Source organism: Mirounga leonina, unplaced genomic scaffold (assembly GCF_011800145.1).
Source record: "Mirounga leonina isolate KUSES-001 unplaced genomic scaffold, KU_Mleo_1.0 Mir_175, whole genome shotgun sequence".
Lineage (NCBI taxonomy): Eukaryota > Metazoa > Chordata > Mammalia > Carnivora > Phocidae > Mirounga > Mirounga leonina.
Window position 1 is genome coordinate 24,398,537 of NW_023270453.1, and position 21,843 is coordinate 24,420,379.

General features: G+C 45.7%; 1 protein-coding gene across 3 annotated transcripts in view; it reads right to left on the minus strand.

Moving 5' to 3' along the window:
* Positions 1 to 21,843, minus strand: part of ADCY9 (adenylate cyclase 9) — a 119,876-nt gene that overhangs the window by 18,309 nt on the left and 79,724 nt on the right. For 2 of the 3 annotated variants that reach the window (XM_035022136.1, XM_035022135.1), the window contains exons 3-7: positions 16,918 to 17,108; positions 5,693 to 5,797; positions 4,530 to 4,747; positions 588 to 677; positions 542 to 554 (exon numbers count right to left, since the gene is read on the minus strand). In XM_035022136.1, coding sequence (XP_034878027.1) covers positions 542 to 554; positions 588 to 677; positions 4,530 to 4,747; positions 5,693 to 5,797; positions 16,918 to 17,108 — 617 coding nt within the window. Of the gene's footprint in view, positions 1 to 541; positions 678 to 4,529; positions 4,748 to 5,692; positions 5,798 to 16,917; positions 17,109 to 21,843 lie in introns of all 3 variants that reach the window. The other variant, XM_035022134.1, reaches the window with a different exon arrangement.

A 21,843-nucleotide genomic window follows, 5' to 3' on the forward strand; every position in this document is an offset into this window, starting at 1 on the left:
GAAGTATCAGGAAGGGATTGAAGCAACAGCAGATGAAAGCATGGGCGGGTCAACAGATAGTAAGAGATGCTCATGCCTTCACTCAAGAGCATGCTCTGGGCCTGGCTCTGTGCGGGGTGCTGGGGGCAGACATGAAACATCGCCCTCTGGGAGCTCACAGCCTAACGGGGGGGACGGACAGGATCCGAAATGTCAGGGTGGTGTGGTAAACGTAACAAAGAGCCATGCACGTAATGTTAGGGAGTCACTGGGAAGGAGGGAGAAAATGAGGACAAGGCCAGCACGGAGCAAAGGGGCCTGGAAATGACATGCCAGTGACACTAGACAAAGGAGAACAGAAAGATTGGGGGTCTTCTCCCCGTGTGGATAAATTCACATGCAGATGCAGTTTGGGGCTTACAGATTGTCAGGAATCAGTACTAGCCTTCATTTTCCTATCACTCAAGGGGGGAAAGAAAAAGCTGCCAAAGCACAAAGCTGGTAGTGAACTATCCAGTGCAAACAACAAATTTCTTCAGTAGAAGTAGAAGGGGAAACACACCTCTTCTTGATAGGTCCTGTAGGATCGCTCTAGCTCCTGTAGGATCCTGGTCCTGTAGGATCGCTCTAGCTCCTGATCCAGGAAGTTCAAGCTGAACTGATTGATAGGTGGCTTGAAAAAATAATCTTTCATCAGGCTAGGAGAAATGAAACATGCAGTTGATCAACACGGCACAGAGGCATTGCACTTACTCTATCGGCAGACTGATATCTATCTATCTATCTATATCGGCAGCTACCCAAACACCATTCCCAAAGCGTGTCACAAAAACCATGTCCAAGAGTCACTACGTGACAGATAATGCTTGACCCCTCCTTTAGAACATACGTCTGGAAAGTGCTTTGTGTTTTCAAAATACATGTTATGCTTCCACTAAACCATGACCATCTGCCATCATTATAGCACACGTTATGAGCACCCTGCTTCTGGAAACATCTTCCAGTGTCCGGGGAAGAAGGCAGCTCTGCCATGCTAGGAAACCACCACTTCTGGAGGACCAGACATGCCTGTACCGAGAGGACTTAGGCTGATTCCAAGGCTTCCGATGAAAACCTAACTCAGAGCTGGCTGTCCTGTCCTGTCGTTCAGAGCACTAACAGCAATTACCGCCGTCAGAGCTGACAGGTTGTTATCACGAAACTGTTTAGAGTTAGCATAATTGGAGTGCTATTGTCACATATGCAGACTGTGTGTGAAACCTGAAAAATAACACTCAATGATTTAATAGCAGAGACATGAAAACTGCTTTCTGTGACTCTCATTCTTTTATAGTTGCTAGCAAATAATAATATCCTTTGTATACTGCAGGAAATTTAAAAGAGTGTTAACATGATTTCAGAAGGCAAATACAGCCATGGAGTGTAGTCTCTCTCCCTCACACGGTAACGTCCGTAATTACATCAGACCCTGACATACAGGGTCCCTGCAGCCCAGTGGACTCTTTCTCTGTGACAAGTGTGCCATACCTCACTATGCTCTCAGACTCGGAAGAGAGAAAACTCCAACCCCGGATGCAGACCCCCATCTTCCCCTCCACCCAGCAAGTGTGGACAGAGGGAAAACCGGCACAGCAGCCGTACGGAGGATGTACAGTGGCCACATGTAGCTAGATGCTGTGCTGCTCCTCTGAAATTAATATTAGCAAGTTCCTTTTCTGGGAACAGAGATTAGCTCCTTTTGGGCCAATCCTCTCTCAGATAACGACAATAAACTCTGGACAAGATATAAAAATGACTCCTGGAAGGTAGTGGAGACTGACCAAAGCACGTGGGAAATGGAGAAGAGTCACACCTGGAAGAATGGAATAGCACCAGCTTAATTTCCCATACTTTACGGTTTTTCTTTTTTGCCTGAAGACAGCCATTCATCAGCACCATGTGCGGGACAGCTAAAACTCAGATGGAAAAGCCACAATCTTGCTGGCTTGGAAATTCAGAAAATAATGTTTGGGGTGCCCACAGTTGGAAAATGAGGTTGAAAATCCCAGAGAAGGGGCATCCCCAAATTCATCATATGAGCTCTGCTCAGATCTCTGGCTGACCTTTAAAATCTGCATGTGCACAGGAGACTTGAAGCAGCCTAATTAAGGCTTAAAAAAGAGCAGCAGCCACCTACCCCAGGGGAGACAAAGTTTGCTGTCTGAGTTTAGGTAAGTTAACTGCATGCTAAAACAAAGAAACAAAGAAACAAAATATTGACACTCTTCAGAGCAATATAACAGAATCCAGTTTCTAAGCACAACACAATCCAAATTTACACAACATACAAAGGAACAGGAAAATATGATTCAACTCAACAGAAGAGCAATCAATGGAGACCAATCTGAGATTACCAAGAGGGTGGTATTAGAGGTCAAGGTCACAATGTATGCAGACGTAACACATGTGAAAACTATAGCATAAGGGGTGGGAAGAGAGTAATGGATCTATACAGCTACAAGATGTCTACATTTCAAGTGAAATAATACAGGTTCGTTTGGCCAGCTCAGTCAGAAGAGCATGTGAATCTTGACCTAGGGGTCATGAGTTCGGGCCCCACGTTGGGTGTAGAGATTACTTACATAAATAAATAAGTAAACTTTAAAAAAATAATAAAGTGAAATGATACAATGTTAACCATAAGAAGACTATAAAAAAAATTCAAGGATGCCTATCTGTAAGTCCTGGATCAAGCACCAATAAATAAATAAATAAATAGATAGATAAAATAATAATAATAATGCAAAGAGGTATGGCTAAAATGCCAGTAAATATATTAAAACGAATTAAATGTCAGAAACTTTTAGAATGATTAAAAAAGCAAGACTCATAAGAGACACACTTCAAATATAAAGATACAGGTTGAAAATTTTTTTTAATGGAAATTGATATACCAGGCAAAGAGTAAGAATTAGAACGCTAGAGTTACTATATTAGTATCAGATAAAGTGGTTTTTATGACAGAGTATTACCAGGAATAAAGAGGGACACTTCAAAATGACAAAAGGACCAATTCACCGGGAATTTATAACACTCATAAATGTGTATGTACCTAAAAAAAAAGAGCATGAAAATACTTGGAACAAAAACCATCAGGACTAAAAAGAGACGCAGACAAACCCACAATTACAATGAAAGATTTTTAAATCCCTCTCTTAACACTGATAGAGCAATAGACAAAAAGTAAAGAGACAGATGATCTAATACTCCCAACCGCCTGGACCTAATTGTGTTTATGGATCGCAACATCCTACAAATGTAGAATATTCTTTCCAAGTGCATGTGGTATGTTCATGAAAACAGACACATGTGAGACCATAAAACAAGTATCAATAAATGTAAAAGGACTGAAATCATTTAGAATATGTCTTTGGCTACATGACATTAAGTCAGACATTAACAACGAACATTTCTAAATACCATTCTTCACTAAAAGGAACCAAGGCTCTTTGGACAAATGGCTGATGCCTTACTAGGGTTAGGAAGGATATAAGACGAGCCTGGAATATCCTGTTGTGCTAGAACAGGGTGCCAGAAACTATGAAAAACAATTGATGGAGGGGCTCCTGGGTGGCTCAGTCAGTTAAGCGTCCTACTCTTGGTTTTGGCTCATGTTGTGATCTCACATGGTCGTGAGATCGAGCCCCGCGTTGGGCTCCCTGCCCAGCAGGGAGTGTGCTTGAGATTCTCTCTCCCCCTTGGCCCCTCCCCTGCCCTCTTCTCTAAAATAAATAAATTAAATTTTTAAAAAATGATGGAGCCATGTCAATGTGCTCCAACTGCCAATGTGCAGTTGGTGCTCAAGTAGGAGAACTGACATTCTGAACCATCATAGTAAAGGCTATTTTAAGCAAGAACCACGATGGAGAGGAAATCTAGGGAAGTTTGCTGAGGAATGGAATACATGCATGATCTTAAAAGTACTGCTTACTAGTCACAAGGAGAAAATAACCACAGATTGGAGAGGTCAACAACACTTGCCTGGTTGCTCAAAATTACTATCACTGACGTTAGACAAATGGGCACAATGTGCCTCTGGATGGGATACCTGATGCCATTTCTGTGGCCAAAATTTCTAGCCAAACTGGAATATGAACCGTAGATTAGATCAAATATGCATCCATGTTAGATTTCCTGAATTTGGTAACCATGATTATGTAAAAGAACATCTTTGTAATTTAGGAAATAAAGTGTTTAGGGGCAAAGAGCATGATATATCCAACTTACTATTAAGTGGTCCAGAAAAAAAAAACACACATAAATTTCATAAAGAAAGAGAGAGAGAGAATAAAACAAAATAGTAAAATGTTAAAAGTTGGTAAATCAAGCAAAAGGTAAAATGAGAGTTCTTTGTATTATTCATGCAACTTTTCTGTAAGTTTCAAATTATTTCAAAATAAAGTAAAATACTGACAATGGAGGGGCAAACACATGGGGATAGGGTGACTCAGAAAAAGGGAGAGACTCCTACCTGCAAATCTTTACTTTCATTGGGAATGGTTGACTCTTACCTGTCTTCTTTGATAACATCAACAAAATGGGCATCTGTTTTCTCCCGGATGTTCTTGAATCTCAGCGGAAGGAGAGCTGACTGGTCCAAGCTCACTCCTGCCCACCTTCCCTTTTCCTGTAAGATCTCACACAGGGAGGTCTGACTGTTGGTGAGCTTCTCCTCTTGGGGAGGGCTCAGAAGTCCGTTCTGAGTTTTGGAATTCGGTGCTCCAGGAGCCTGCCTCAAGACAAGGGTAGTGGGGGGCAGACACAGAGGCTGCAGGGCGAGCATGCAACAGTGCTATTCCAGCCCGACCTCTGCCATGATGGGGCCCCACTGCACGCTTGACCAGCACCTTCATATCTCTGTTCTAACCTGACGCTCAACCTCTCCACCCATTTGCTTCTCCCTATCCCCCTATTTCATCAGATTGCACCTCCAGGGGCTGAGGCAGCCTGGAAGGTGACATCATGGGAAGAGCCAGTAAGGAGGTAGAGAGAAGGTCACAGAAGATTGAGGCTCTTGGAGCTTGCTAACCACAGAATCAGCATTGCAGAGGGCCATGGGGGAAGGTTTGGGGGGCGAGGGCGATGGATGTGGTACGAGGATCCATCCAGGGGAAGGTGCCAGGTGACACAAGGATGGAGGATAACAGACATAGGCCTCCCTGGAGACTCAGCCTTTATAAGCATTCTTGGAAGGGCTCTCAGATTTGGTCTTTGTTCTGCTTTCCATTGCAGCCCTGGCTCTGTCTCCAAGTGAGACTTCTCTGGCAGTCCTTGCTGCTGACCCCAACCCCAAGCCTCTCTTTACAATGCAACTTTGCTCTGGCAGAGCCCCCCTTCTCTCTGCACATCCACACTGTACCACGTGTTCCAGCCCCAGAGATCTCCCCTAGCTACTGCAGTCCACGTGGCTTTAAGCTCTTACTGCCCATGAAGGGAGTGCCATCCAGCTGGGCATGTGATTATTCTATTTCACAAGGGTTAGACCTGACTCTCCATCCTGATCTTCACTGGTCTATTACTGATCTATTCAAAACCCCCAGGATGAGAAGGTGTGGCATGGTGTTACTTAAGGGGAGTTATTCTTGGAACTGAGAAGCTGACAAGACAGGAATGTCACCTCAGGTGGAGGCACCAGGGGAGGAACCGACAGGTACAACAGCCAAGAGCTTGTTACCTTAGTGCTGTTTTTATGTTCCTCTTGACAGCCATTTTGGACCGCTCCTCCTCCTACACCAGCTTCTGATTTGGGGGCCAACATGATGCCGCATGAAGGACAGTTCTACAAGAAAAACATACACCATAGGAACACACCCAGAAAGCACGGCCACAATCCGTAATTCAAGTCTATCATTGCAACTGGCTGTCACGCTGAATGGTGGAAACCAACTGGAAGGGCTCCTGAGCCCCTTGAACAGGAGTCAAAAACAAACTGGTGAAGTGAAAACGGAAACATGTCCACATGAAGACCAGCACATGGATACTCAGAGCAGCGCTGTCCGTAACAGCGAGAAAGTAGAAACAACTCGAATGTCCATCAATGGATGAATGGATCAACTAAATGTGGCCTGTCTGCAGAATGGAATATGATTCAGCCGTCAAAAGGAACGAAACACTGACACCTGCTCCAACATGGATGAACCCTGAAAACATTGTCAGGTGACAGAAGCCAGACACAAAGGACCACATGTTATATGACTCCAACTGTAGAAAATGTCCAGAAAAGGCAAACTCATAGAGATGGTAAGGTGATTACTGGGTGCCAAGGTTGAGGGGACGAAGGAATGGGGAGGGATCTAATGGGTGTCTGGGGGGGTGATGAAAATGTTCCAAAACTGACTGTGGTGATGGATGCACAATCTTGCAAATATACTAAAAACCACCAAAATGTATACTTTAAAAGGGTAAATTTTCTGGTAACATGAATTGTATCTCAATAAAGCTGTTATTAAGCCAACCAACCATCCACTAGGCTACATGAGGTTCTCGAGCTCTGTGTGATGGTGAGCCGTTCGGGTAAAACAGGCTGGAAAGTCAAAGGGACATGCTTACAGACCTAGGAGTTCTCAGAAGCCTGAGCAATTAGCTGACCTGGAAAAGAGAAGTCAAGGCTTAATGCCATCAGGTAGAGCAGAAAGGGCCAGGCTTTGCTTCTCACAACCAGGGTGTGGAGATGCCCTGTTCAAATTACTCACCTCCGTCCTTTCACCTATAAAACGAAAGTGGTGCCACAGCTCTTGCAGATGTGTGGTAAGAGCTAAGTGAAGACATGTGTAGACAGTCTAGCCTTGCTCCTGGCACTCAGTGCATTCTTAATCAATTCACTCTTACTATCAATGGGATCCAGTAAACTGGCAGCCACCACCAAGACAGCAACTAAGAGCTTCCAATGGAGAAGACGAATGGCAGCAGGACAGATTTAGAGGGATTCTGACAATTTCTAGCATAATTAGCACTGTTACACACTGGAACACATTATAGGAGGCTAGGCACTATTTTAGAAATTTAATGTAAGTATCACCCACGGGCAAGGATATGAGCTATATTACATCCTAAGTTAGATTTCAGGCCTCTGCTGTATTAAATAAAAGAAAGATTCTAAAGAGTTGTGTCATCTGAGAATCTAATGCAACGCGCAAGTTTGAACATTCATATTCATTCAAAAAATGAAAATACACACGCCAAAGTGGCAGGCCAAATCATTAACTAACATACCTGAGTGAACAGCAATACCAAGGTAAAACATGCCTATAGCTCTTTAAACACTGACATCATTGACAGGGGCAGAATGTTCTAATTGCCAGTAATATAACATATAAATTTATTTTAATGCACCTTGGTAATGACTGAGTTAAACGTCAAAACATGTTGCTAATGGGGCCACTGATCTTCTCAAAAGAAAAAACAAAATCCAACACCCTCGCAGGGAGCGCCCTCAGGAGTCTTGCTGGGCTTGTCACTGGAGCGCGGTGACTTTACCCCTCTGCGGGGGGCGAGGGCTGCGAGAACGACTCTGGTGGCTGCGGTGGTGGCAGGTTGCTCCTCTAGGGCAACACTGGCCTCTGCAAGGGCCAGCTGGCAGCCCAGGGAGAGTGGTGGGCACGGGGACAGTCCGAGAGACTCTAACCTGAGTCATACCCTTAGGGTCTGGGGCTTTCCCCAGTCTCGGGCAGACAAGACAAAGTAGTAAGAGTTATTTCTCTGGCCACTTTTGACACCTGAAGACTAGAGAAGTAGTGTGACAAGACTATTCTAATTAGTTCCCGGAAGCTACCCCTTACTGGTAGTGTAGCACAGGGATCAGAGGTGCTGGTTTCGAAATCAAACTGTCATGGACCAAATCTTGGTTCGAACACTGACTAGGGTAGGGGGATCTCGAAGCCTCAGTTTCCCCTTTCCACAACAGGACTGTGTCTCCCATAAATGAGGTTGTGGAAGAGTGGGCAAGGACGAGGATGCCGCATCCTGGCCCAGTGGGAGGACTGTGGCTGACTGGGGATATCCGGCAGGGGGAAGGCTGCACGAGCAGATGCACACATGCATTCACCACCCTGGGCTCTGCCTGAGGTGCTAGTGGGTACTCAACACATGTTGGTCCTTAACAGTGAAACTTCTGGTTATGAAGACCACGCAGCTGTAATATGATGTCCTTATCACAGACAGGACAGCCATCCTTGGTATCTCTCGGTCTCAGTTTGTTCCTAAGCACTTTTCTCTCCTCAAGTACACATACAAGATGTTTTATGCACTTAGAGCCATAAATACGCAACAGAGACTAACAAACCTCCTGGACACCAGAGGGCACACACCGTCTACGAAGGATTCCCTGCACACGCACTTAAGGCACACAACTTCAGCACGATGCCCTCTCTCCGGAGGTTGACTGTGAAGGCGCTGGGAAGCCCGTGGAGACTGGGAGTGTCCATGGGGACTGGGCTGATCTCCAGAAGCCTATGACTGTGGTCTTCACAACTGGGCAACCCAAGTCCACATCCCTTTGACACAGAGAGGCTATGCGGCCTCTACCTGCTGTGATAAAATGTTCTAATACAGAGGCAAGGTCTGGTAGACTGTCCACAAAAGAACCTCAGGGAGCAAAGGCACAGACATAATGTTCATAAATGGTCTCAGAGACTCTCCTCGGGGAGGTTCAGGTGCTTGTCAGAGTCACATGGGAAGCAGTAGAGAGCAGGCACTGTGGCTGGGACCCCCCATGGCCTGAACAGTGCTCACTACTCCCTCTGCACCCCTACAGCAGCTTCATCCAGGGAGTGGGGACACCAGGGGCGGGGGGTGGGGGAGAACCAGCTGTGGATTCCAGGCCCGCCTGTAGCAAAGCAGCCCCAGGAACTTACAGCACATGGATCCAGAAGATCATTTCACTGTACTTTGAAAATGTGGCTTTTTTCCTTCCGTTTCTTCCTCATCTACTTTGCTTTTTGGGGGACATTTCATTGATTAAATCTTTAAAACAAATGAAACAAAAAATCCTAGAGAAGTCCATCTGCCTGATGAAGACATCCTCACATCTTGACACTCCTTTCTGACGTGTGGCGAGCGTCCCTTCTGCACCAGGAAGGTCCCACAGGCAGAGGGTGGGTCTGTTTCCCCTCTCCACTACCCACAAAAACTTTAACTATTTTCCAGCTTCATTTTAATCAGGGTTAAAACACCTCACAAACTGGTTTTTGCCAAGCACCCAGATACCTCTGGGAGATGTTTCCCTACCCATTAAACAACTGCCTCTCCTCCTGCTGAGAAACCCTCACTAGGAAGAGCACTTTGGACTTTAGGGAACTATCTGGGGTAGCTTACCATCTTGGGAGACATGCCCGATATGCCAGATAAAATCACTCTTACAACGATGGCAGCTGCTGTGATGGAGAGTCACCTGTGTGCTGAGCACATCCTCATGCGTGCAGGGTCTGTGGTCTCATGCGCCTGGCCTCAGTTAATCCTTGTAACACACCACAAGGCCACTTGGAGGACACAAAGGTTCGTCAGCAGCGGGAGTCAGCCTGCAGGTTCCTGGTCCCTGACCACTGTGCAGCTTCTCTCTGTTCTTTTCCTCACATAGGAAGGACCCAGGAATCATCCTGGCACTATGACCTCCTGGGCCTCGTTCCCCTCAAGTAGCCCAAGCAGTTATGACCACCTCCTGGTGCTTCTAAGTGGTACTACTGGCACACTGGCACCAAGGGAAGCTTTATTAAGACCAGCTAAGGTCCCCAAAACAGAGTACTCTACAGGTCAAGGCGTGTGCTGGCTGTTGCCTGGGAAACCCGAGATCCTTGGAGAACACCCAAGAGCAATCTCTGCATTTTCCCAGATGATCTCTGCTCCTTCCCCAACGCAGACATGGGCTTTGGAGGGGAGATAGTAACTTTCTCTAACACACTTGAACACATTTGCATTTGTTTTTAATACATTTCAATACACACACCCTACATTCTGTTCAGAATATATGGCATAAAGCTATAAAATAGGTTTTTCTTCAAGGCTATTTCTCTTCACAAGATAAATCATTTCTAAGCCAACAGCTGTCCTTTTTCATAACTGTCAAGGAAGAAAACAGGGAAACCTCTTTTCTGAGAAATGAAGAGGAAACATCAGAAAAGCGCTGGCTCTGCCTGTTTAGTCTGCTGAACGTGACTATTTGGTAAGCTGTCCTAGGACCAAGAGAAGCAACACTGGCTCCCAAGCTCAAAACTCAGGCTGAAAGTGGCAGGCAGAAATGTGCAACAGTAACAACAAACAGACCTACTGAGGCCCACCCGAGGTTCTCGGCTCTCTGCCTGCAGTCCTTATAAGCACCCATGAAGCAGACACTATGATTTGCTCCATTCCACACACAGGAAACTGAGGTAGAGAAGAGAAATGACTTGCCCGGAGTCTCACTGTCAGAGAGTGACAGAGGGGAGCTTAAGCCCACGCAGCTGCAGCCTGGACCCCATCTGTGCATGTGACATCTCCGGGGAGCAGGAATGGGGGGGGCAGTGCGACATTGTTTAAGCTAGTGGGTTAGCATGAGCATCAACACTTCCAAGTAGATGATTTTTACAACCAAAATACTAGAGAAAAAGAGAAGCAGGAATTGTTACAGAAAAAGAAAGGCATCCCAGAAGCTTTAAGAATAGAAAGTGCACAGTCTGAGAATACGGGAGGCAAAAAATAAATAAATAAAATAAAACAAAAAACCTGTAAAAATCAGACCCAAGATCTCGGAGTCACAGAGTGTGGAGTCATAAAACCCTGCTCAGACTCCCCAGCCCTAGACAACCACCGAGTGTAATAACTAAGGCTGATGAGGTGAGAAGATCATTCCTGTGCTGTGGGAATATTCCATCAGCAAGTCAAATAAGAAAATATTGGGTATTTTGGGAAACTTCATTTACATGTAATACTTCACTACCTGATGATACCAGTTAAATGATGCTGGACTTATCTTCTCATGTCAATTCATATGTAATATATAATAGAAATACAACCAATGTTACACACCTAACATTTATATTATATAGAATGATTAAAATAACATAGAGTAAAATAGTTAATACATATATATTAGACATTTAAACCGCGCAACAGCTTAGACTTATGGGGAGCGGTAAAGACAGTTCAGGGAGGGCGCCTGGGTGGCTCAGATGGTTAAGCGTCTGCCTTCGGCTCAGGTCATGGTCCCAGGGTCCTGGGATCGAGTCCCACATCGGGCTCCCTGCTCCTTGGGAGCCTGCTTCTCCCTCTGCCTCTCTCTCTCTGTCTCTCATGAATAAATAAATAAAATCTTAAAAAAAAAAAAAAAAAAGACAGTTCAGGGAGCTGCCACGTGTCCTTCTCCAGCGTTCCCGAACGTCAGTGGCTCACGGCAACCACGGCATGGCCATCGAGACTACAGCGTGAGCGCTGGCCCAGCACTAACTACGCTCAGATTTCCCCGCTTTTCCCCGAACCGCCTTTTTCTGTACCAGGATCCCACGCTGCATTCAGCGTCTCCTTGTCTCCTCCAGCCTGTGGCAGGTCCTTGGTCTTTTCTCGTCTTCAATGACTTGTCACTGTTGCAGTGCCCTGGTCAGGCGTCAGGTGTTGTGTGATTTGGCAGAAGGACCCCACAGAGGTGACGTGCCCTGGTCAGCACATCACATGGCGGAGGCACATACACGACACTGCAAGTCTTATTAATTGTGATACCGGCCTTCATCGTTCAGTGAGGCAGGGCCTGCCAGGCTTTCCACTGTGGAGTTATTATTCTTCTCTTTGTCATCAGCAAATATCCGGGGGACGGGGGGCAGTGCTTGGAGGCTGTGGAAATATCCTGTTTCTCCTTAAACTTCTACCCGCTAATTTTAGAATTCACTGAAGGACCCTGCCGGCAGCAAATACTACGGTCGTGTTCTAATGTTGGTTCTCTCTCCCTCACTCCTTCTACCTCCATCAGCTGGAACTCTTCTGTAAGGTGTTGATTTCCATGGGACAGGCTTTCTCCTAGCTGAAGGAAACACACATGACTGGAAATATAGATAAAACCTGAACGTCTTTTTTTAAAAAAACTTACTTTATGTTCACCTTTCAGAGCGAGCAATTAGACTACTATTTATTTTATAACAGCTTTATCAAGATAGAATTCACATACCATGCAAATGACCCATCTAGAGAATATATAATTCTGTGGCTTTTAGTGTATTCACAGAATTGTGCAACCATCACCACTACCAATTCGACCACCATTTGTAAGAAATACTTATTTAGTATCTAAACTATAGATAGACAGATATTTACTACCTTTTCCATTTCTGAAATGAACTAAAAGGCCCACTGCCTCCTCACACTGAGCCCACGGAGCCTCATCATAATTATTTTACATACAAATAACAGGGAGATAAAAGAAGTGACCATTTATTTAGAGTCATTAAAAAAGTCATAGGGACTGCCACAGAAGGATGGTCCCTGGGGCTACTGACCTCAAAGGGAAAGTATTACCCTTTTGAAAACAGAACAGATCCTCCCTAAATTGCCCCCATGTGGGTGAATCTACATCATTCGCCTCATTACTAACTGTAAACATGTAGAATTGCCCTATGAGCGCACAGCCCCAGGGTTCTGAATAATAGATTAAGGTTAAATTCACAAAGACTAGCTGAGCAGGTGTCTTTCCAATGAGGCCCATTAGAGATGAACTAAGATGTTCACTGGTTGGGACTGATGTGATTTAAAAAAAAACCATCCACATGTTTGGTTTTCATTTATTTGTTCTTCACGAAGATGCCTGACCAGCTATGTTCCTTGGCACAGGTAGTCTCAATCCATCCATCACCCACAGTGTTCATGGAGAAGGAACAGCAGACATCCCCTGGAGAGCTGAGGTCACACTAAACGGGCCAAGGTGCTCATGCTCTGATGTCACATGTGTGACGTGGTTACATCCCCTACAGCAAAAACTGAAGAACCTCCCTCATATCAGAACAGAGAAGCCAAGACCTTCCTGAGAGAGTCAGTGACTCCTTGTGGGCAAATCAAAGCCTTACCTGTCTCCTCCTGCCCTTCTTCACTCCTACCACGGTCAGTGTCCATTTCTCCATGCGGAGTGAATACACACGTGTCCAGTGTTAACAGAGCTTCTACTCCAAACCTAATATTCATGGACATTACTTCAGCTGATCTTCACAGCAAACCTGGGAGACAGTCATTACCATCTCACTGTGGCCAAGAGAAACTAAATGACTTGCTCACAGTCCCAAGACCAAGGCTTTGAGAAGCCCTTTCCACAGTAGTACTCCTCTCCCCCCCATTACGCTATCCAGGGTCTTCCTGATGAGAAACTCTCACTGCCAGTCACTCAAGAAGCCAAGGCTTGGGTGTGGGAAGGGGTCCCTCTGACCTATGACCTCAGGGCCAAACCCTTTGACCTTTGACGTCACTACTAGATCATCACAGTAGTCATACTATTTAATGAAATATTAGGTAAAAATCCTCCAGCTATGAACTGGGAGACAACTCACATGGGACATGTGCACAAGGAGTGGAAAACAAATGCTTCGTTGACGTTACCTGCTTCTATTCAGTTCTGCCTGGGCTCCTGAACTCGGTCCTTCTCGGCCTAGCTCTGCAGAGCTACAGTTCTCTGTGTATCATTCAAGAAAAAAACTTAAACCAAAAGAAAGTTATAGTTATCTACCCCATGCCAGGCTGTACACTTGGGGAAAACGTAAGTTATTTCACACATGGGTTCTACCCGCATTCAAAGAGCTCACAGGAAGCTGCATAAGAAACAAGTAAAGGTGTACATTACAGCTGAATGGGCCGAGGATGTGAAGATGGGGAGACAGCACTGTTAGCTGGAGGAGTCACTGGAAACTCCAATGACACTGAACAGGGCAAGGAAGAGCAGCTCAGAGGGATAGGGACAGTGAGGTGCACTGCAGGTGACAGGAGTGACAGGTCAAGGCACACAGGCATTCACCTGAGGAATATTCACTCAACACCTTTCCCTAATTTCTTGGTTCCTGCATGAAACTCCTTCCACTAGACAATCATTCCCCCAAAAGGTGTGGCCTGAAGAAAGAAGTCTGTGGTCACAGAAGCCCAAGAATGCCGCTGCCACATCCCTCTCTGGAGGCCTAACGTGGACAGTAGCACGCTAAAGGCTCCGAGATGTCCTGGAGCACAGAGACCCTTTCTACAGGATGTAGCCCAGAACTGTGCAGGTGTCCTTGACCACAGAATGCTTTTTCCATACTTGCCACCTATTTTCAACCTGAGAAACTACTGCTCAGAGAATGTACATTCAAGGGAAACACTGCCTGACACAGGCCCCCTCTGCGAGCCAGGGCTCCCGCACTGGGCAAGGATATGCGGGGTTGGTGACAGAAGTCCACACAGGAGCCACCTCTTGCTGGACGAGGGGGCAGCAGCCACAAAGGAAAGAAGCTCGTTCACAGGGAGAGTCAACAGACCCTGGCAAATGATTAGGAGGAACCACTCAGTGTTTCTAGCTAAACGGTAAAACTAACCGTAGTGCAGACATAAGGCAACAAACCAATGACACATGGGACAAATGCACAGGATAAATCTACACCAAGAACCTATGAGCGAGCAGCCAGTATTTTTTCTGTTGTGTGAAAACTCTTACCCAAAAGAAAGACTTATACGTCAGATTAGAATGTATGTAATCCTTGAAGCGGACCTCAGTTTTCTTTCAGGCTTGACGATAGCTCCTAAAAACTCACTCAGTTACCCAGCGCATACTATTTGCAAGGCACTCACAGAGGCCTGCTCTTACCTGACCCCACGAACTAGAAGCAAAGGGGCCAGATTGCACATGACTTCCCCAGAGTGGCAAAGCCTGGAGACCACGCTGTCTACCTCTCTGTGCTCCTTCCACTCCAACCACGGGGGCGGTCCTCATCTCAGATGTCCTCACATGAAAATATCCCAGAAATTATACTTCAAGATCCAGCTCGTCCTTCCTCCCTGGAAGGGACACAAAGATCTTTTCCCCCCACCAAAATTCTTTTTGGCAGACACAGTTAACTTAATAGATCACAAGATTTTCAGAAAACTTTCAATGACTATTTAAAAATTTATACATGACAACAGAATATGCTAAATAGTTTTTTATCTATCCAGATTTTTAAAATAAAGAAAAATACATTTATATCTTTAACTATAACTATATACATTTAACTAGAACAAGAAATGTTCTCTGGGATAAGAGAAAACCTTTTTAGATCAATTTAGCACCAAATCGCTGTCACTAAAATTAGAAGTTAGGTGCTATGGCTAGAAACACACATACACATAATCTAACATGGCAGGCAAACACAACACATCATTTATTTTTGGATTTGAGCTCTATTTCTCTACTTAAATACAGCTCAGTTTGAAGCCCGGAGGAAATAATTTCTCTCTAAATAATGAAGCTGTATTTGGAAAACCACGTTTTCAACTTCTCCCTCTACAATGGTTCCTGCCCACGCTCAGGGACAGCCCATGAGCCCGAGAGCGGAGAACTCCTCTTCCTGACTGCTGCAAAACATCGCCCCGAGCAGAGGCTGTCTTGAAAGTGCGCAGGCAGTAAGGAAATTTCAGAGACATTAGCAGTATGCTGAGGACATGGGAAAGGACCGCGTCTAGTACCCTACCTCATGGGTTCTCAACCAGAGGGGATTTTACCCTCCCTCAACCCTCAGGGGTCACTGGGCAGTGTCTGGAGGCATTCTCCATCACCACAATGGGAAGAGTGGGTGCTCCTGGCATCTGGTGGGTGGGAGCCAGGAATGCTGCTCAATATCCCACAGTGCACAGGCCAGCCCCCACCACAAACAGTTACCTGGCCCAAAACATTCCTAGTGCTGACAGCTGAAAAACCCTGCACTAACGTAACAAAGCATATGATAAAAATGATACACAAGTGCTATTAATAAACCTGAGCATGAGAATTACACAAAGTAACTGGCCGACAGGGACTACGGATTCTGGTGGAGGGAAATGACCTGGATGCCCACGTTATGATCCTGTTGAACTTAAATACCAGCAGAGCTGGCTTTCAAAGCTGTGAATGAATGTGGATAAACAGGAACATACTGGATTAAAGCTGTAACAACAGGCCATCATTTGGACCAACATATCGTTTGATTATTTGAGAGCACAACACAGTGAAGGGGAACTGTTATCTCTCTCTCTTTTTCTTTTTTTTTTCAAATGGAAACAGCAAATATTTCAACAGTAAAAACAAACAAGAGATACCAGTGGGGGAAATGAAATCACATGTGAAAACTGAGGAGCAGCTCATACACTGGTGTGGTTTCCTATACCCATGGCCCGCCACGTTAATCCTGTGGCAGTTGATGATGACAGAAATGGGTACGTGGAGACAGCCACCAGGAGGTCTCTGCCCCAACAATGAAATGCTGTAATGTTCCCGGCAAGCCCGCACTCTTTCAGTGAGCTACGCCACAAGATTCACCCACACAAACAAAATTTAAAATAATCGTGAGACATTCTATTTCAAGAGACATAGGAGCACTGGGGAAAATGGTCTCTGAAATAAGACACGAACGAGCTCACTAAGCAAGCTGCGAGAAGAATCACCTTTACTATCACTTATCATTAGCTTTCAGAGATCCCCAAAAGACAGCATAGGTCTCAGGAAAAGAAAACAACAGCTCGAGTGAGAACCAAATTGATGCAGTGTGGAAAGAAAATGGAGGTGCATAATATGTCAAAAAAGCAAAGATGTTAAAAAATGCAAAATGCTGGTGACTTCATACTAAATTTAAAAATCGCAAAAAAACAAAGTGAAGGGCATTCCAAGTCGTCTGCCACAGACCCAAAGGCTGCTTATTATTTCACATGTTCTACTGCAGAATTAATATAAAATTTTAGAAGTAGAAAAAAAAAACTAACCTTAAGGTTATCAAAGGTTTTGACAGTCTGCGCCAAGTCACTGACACTCCCTGGCGATGCTGTCCCCTGTCCCCTAGGACCCGAGGACACCCGTGAGCCGTCAATGACCTCAAAGCCAGAAAGCAAGGCCTCTGAACAGCTGCAATGAGACTCCTTCGCTCTCTGACCCGCTATCAGGTATGTCTTCAAACCTATGGATAAAAATTACAATCAGCACAGATGGAAACCACTGTTGGTTGAAATGCAGCTTGATCTTGCTTTCTATGCAGGACATGCTCCTGAAAAGTGGAGAGTAAAGTGAAAATATGAATGTCATATTTTACTACTGATTTCTATGATCTTTTCAGAGATGCGCATATTTCAGGGAGAATGTTTGCTTCCGAGACACACCATTTACTTACATCATGTTGTCTTTGAACTTTGGCGGCACATTTTACCTTGGGGGGCTGAAATGAGCATTAAAAAGCTCCTCTATGCAAGGGTCACATGACTGCTTTGTGCCGGTAGCTCAGCAGACAATGATGGTTGACCCTAGACATTCTTGGGCTTATTTTGTTCAGTCAGTCTATATGCGAGGGTGATCTAGAATATGGACCATGTTACCTATGTCAGGATTGCAAAACTGCCACGAAAAGTGAAACCGTAATGTGCACCACAGGAGTAATTAAAACCTCCCTTGATACAGATGATCAAGTATCAGTTTTCTGTTGGATCTAAACATTCATAGCAAGAACATGCAGTTTTTGTCAAGCTGTAGTCTATGATAATTTTATTCTCTCACAAAATCCTCATTAAAAAAAGTGGGGCGGGGGGAGCACCTAGGTGGCTCAGTCGGTTAAGCATCTGATTCTTGGTTTCGGCTCAGGTCATGATCTCAGGGTCCTGAGATCAAGCCCCAAGTTGGGCTCTGCATTCAGATGGGAGTCTGCCCCTCCCTCTTACTCTGCTCCTCCCCCCACTCTCTCTCTCTCATAAATAAAAATAAGATCTTTTTGGGGCGCCTGGGTGGCTCGGTTGGTTAAGCAACTGCCTTCAGCTCAGGTCACGATCCTGGAGTCCCGGGATCAAGTCCTGCATCGGGCTCCCTGCTCAGCGGAAAGTCTGCTTCTTCCTCTGCCTGCCGCTCCCACCACTGCTCATACTCTCTCTCTCTCTGTCAATAAATGAAATCTTTTTTAAAAAAATAAATAAAAATAAGATCTTTTAAAAAAACAGTTAAATGAGCAATTTACCAACATCTTTATAATTCTTATTAAAGGCTGAAATAACACACTAAAGTATGCTACACTGTTAGGCAGCTCTAACAGGCAGGTAGGTCCCTGCTCCAGATCTTCAGAAGAACTATCTGCTGGGAAAATACTAAGCAGCAGCTTTTCCAGGCAGAACTCAAGCAATTTCTGAAAAGGAAACAAATCTTATTTAAATGAATCCATTGTTACTCCTTACTGAAAGTTCACCATGCTGCAAATCTGTTGAGGGGAGTGGCAATGTAATTTGTTCAATAAACATTTGTTTTAGGCCTGGGGTCGGCTATAGATGAAGAATAGAGTCAAGAACAAAAGAAAATCCCTCTCTTGGAGAGTTTAAGCTTCAGGAGAAAGTGGCAATGAAAAGGCATCACAGGGGGCGCCTTGGTGGCTCAGTGGGGCGCCTGGGTGGCTCAGTCCTTCGTTAAGCGGCTGCCTTTGGCTCAGGTCATGATCCCAGAATCCTGGGATCAAGCCCCACATCGGGCTTTCTGCTCGGTAGGAAGCCTGCTTCTCTCCTCTCCCACTCCCCCTGCTTGTTGTTCCTCTCTCGCTATGTCTCTGTCTGTCAAATAAATACATAAAATCTTAAAAAAAAAAAAAAAAGAAAGAAAGAAAGAAAGAAAGAAAGAAAAGAAAAGAAAAGAAAAGCCATCACGGAAACATCTGAGGTGAGGGGTCTACACTCCTAAACCCACATAGGTGCTTATGTTCAGTATAGTTTAATAAATGCTTTAAAAGTAATTACTTGGGGCACCTGGATGGCTCAGTCTTTAAGTGTCTGCCTTTGGCTCAGGTCATGATCCCGGAGTCCTGGGATCGAGCCCCGCATCGGGCTCCCTGCTCTGCAGGAAGCCTGCTTCTCCTTCTCCCACTCCCCCTGCTTGTGTTCCCTCTCTCACTGTGTCTCTCTCTGTCAAATAAATAAATAAAATCTTAAGGAAAAAAAAAAGTAATTACTTAAAAAAGGGAGGGTGCCTGGCTGGCTTAGTCGGTGGAGCATGTGACTCCTGATCTCAGGATCATGAGCTCAAGCCCCACGCTGGGATTAGAGATTACTTAAAAAAATTAATTAAACAACCTAAGGATTACTTAATTATCCATCATGTTATGGTTACACCCCCATTTCTTTGTTCAATCTCTCCTCATCTCCCTTTCTCCTCATAAAAATACTGTATGATGTGTGTTTTTAAGTCACCTAGAGAGATCCAAGAGGACAGCCAAATCATAGGTGGGAATCGAAAGACTTAGATAAGTAACTCTGGACATTAACTCACCCTAAAGAAGACCATGAAATACTCACTCTTAACTAAGGTCCAGAACTTCCATATGTCTTTTTTTCCTCCAACAAAAATACACAGTGTACAGGGTCAATCACAGTCACAACTAAGTCCATGTATCAACTTGAAATGGAAGCATGAACTGGAATATGACAGAGGAGTAAAAGCACCTTTGTGTGAATTCCTCAGACTCCGTCACAGAAGACACTAAACTCACTTGCCATTTTGCCTTGGGAGAGTCAAAGAATGCAACCTCTGTGGGCTAACCAGAGAAAAGTGCTATTTCTGACCTAACTTGGAGTCTCCATGCTGGTAGGCTTATTTCTGGCTTCGTCAAAGAAGTGCATGGAAAGGCCCGTTCCCTGGAGCTGCTCGAATGGGCTCTCCCGAGAGCACAACGGATGGCCTGTGAGTCTGCCTGCAGTGAGCGGGGAAGGCCCTGGCTGGCACACCATGCTGATGCAGAGGGCCGCCCAGGGGAGCGGAAGGAGGAAGGAGGAAGGCAGTGCGGAGGAGCTGCTGCTGCAGGAAGAGGTTTTCATTATGTCTGTAGCCGGTCCTGACCCCAGAATAGTGATCCCTACAAGATGCTGGTGGCTCCCCTGCCTGAGGCTTCTGCTCCCTGTGGGTGAGGACTCCCTGGGGAAGGCAAAGCCAGGGCAGCCAGAGAGGCTCTGCTCTTGGAAGTCCTTGCTCAGATCATTGTTTATCCCCCTCTCCCCCCACCATGCAGCTCCACACCTGCCAGAGCAAGTGAAGGAGGCCTTTCCTGGAGGTGTGACAATCAAAGCAGAGAACAGGCTGAGCCAGCAGACCAGAAGAGCACAGACTGAGCCCAACAGATACTTGCATGGAGCTGAAGCTAGTACTTCAAAGCAGAGGCATACCCTCCACCAGGGGACGTGAGCGAGTGACAGTGGCCCAGCTCTGTAGTCACAAACTCTGATGCTGCCTTGGGGTGCACATCCCTGAGGCCTGTTGTTGCTACTCTCAACAGTGACGACCCAGTCGCTGCTCATTCATCACTCATCAAGTGCCTCCTATTTACCACACACTGTGAGAGGTGTGGAGAGGACAGGTGTGAACATGTCAGCCATGATCCCCACCTGTATGGGGCGGTCGCCGGAGGAGGGATCTAGACAGCGAGCAGGTATGAGTACAGAATCCTAGGACTAGGAAGTGAGGGTGCCCTGGGAAGCACAGGAGGGTGGTCCCTTACAGATCTGGGGGTTAGGGAAGCCTCCTGGATCAAGTGCCCTCCAAGCTGAGGATTGAAAGATGAAGAGAGATCAGCCCAGTGAAAGCCAACAGGGCCAGGGGCTAGAGCAGCTGCTATCAAGCCGTGGGTGTCGCTATTAACAGTTCGTGAACAGGCCCCACAGAAAAAGAGCCTTTGGCAGGCATAGTCAAGGGATAGAAGTGAATTTAGTGCGGCTGGAACAGGGAATGCATTTGGGGCAATGGTCAGAGATGAGCAGGGGCCTGTGCAGGGCACCACGTACACCAGCTCTGGGAGTCTTCATGCTGGGAGCAACAGGGGGTGCGGGGGGTAGATGGTAAGGAGCAGGCATGAGACTTAGGAAAGGCCAGGGAGCTGTGGAAATGCCAGTCATAGTGGGTGATAAGGAGTTAGGGGACCTGGGAGTCCAGACGTCACGGTGGGAACAGGAACCTGCTCTCCCCCAAACGTGGTGGCAGAAGCAATGCTTCTACAGTGAGCCATGCAGAGATGGGTAAGGGCATGGGGTCTGCAGAGGAGCCCTCAGATTCAGGCCCCGCCACCTCTCCATCGGGTGACCTGGAGTAAGATATGTTATCGTAGGACGAGGCTAAGAACAGGATGTGCCCCATGGGGCTGATGCAAAGATGAAATGAAGAAGACGCATGAAGCCTTTATGACAGTGCCCGGCACAGTGAAAACTTCGTAACGTGAGCTATTATTATCAATGTGGGTGTCTGACTTACTTATCCCTGGGAGTCTTCTTCGTGTTCCACGTACAAAAACATTTGTGGAACTGTTAAATGAACATTGCTCCAAATGTGCTTCTAATGTGAACTGTTCTTTAGGGAGCCCCAGATGACCAACTGATGATGCACTGAGAACACAATGCTGCTAGTGTTCCAAAAGTCAGATGCATGTAGGCGCCAATAGCAAGCAAAATCGGCCAACAAATTAGGTATCCATGCTTATAGGTGGAAAGCTAAACCTAAAGTGAAATCTTTTGCCAAAACTGGAGCCTGGTAAAGTAAGGCAGTATGGTGTGAAATTCCCTAGAAATGTATCCTGGCTGGATGACTGAGTTCTGGCCTTGTCAAAGTCTCAAGTCAAAGGAGTTTATAAGAGATAAGGATTTAATGAGTAATCACGACATACCAAGTTCATAAGAATGACCCTTTTG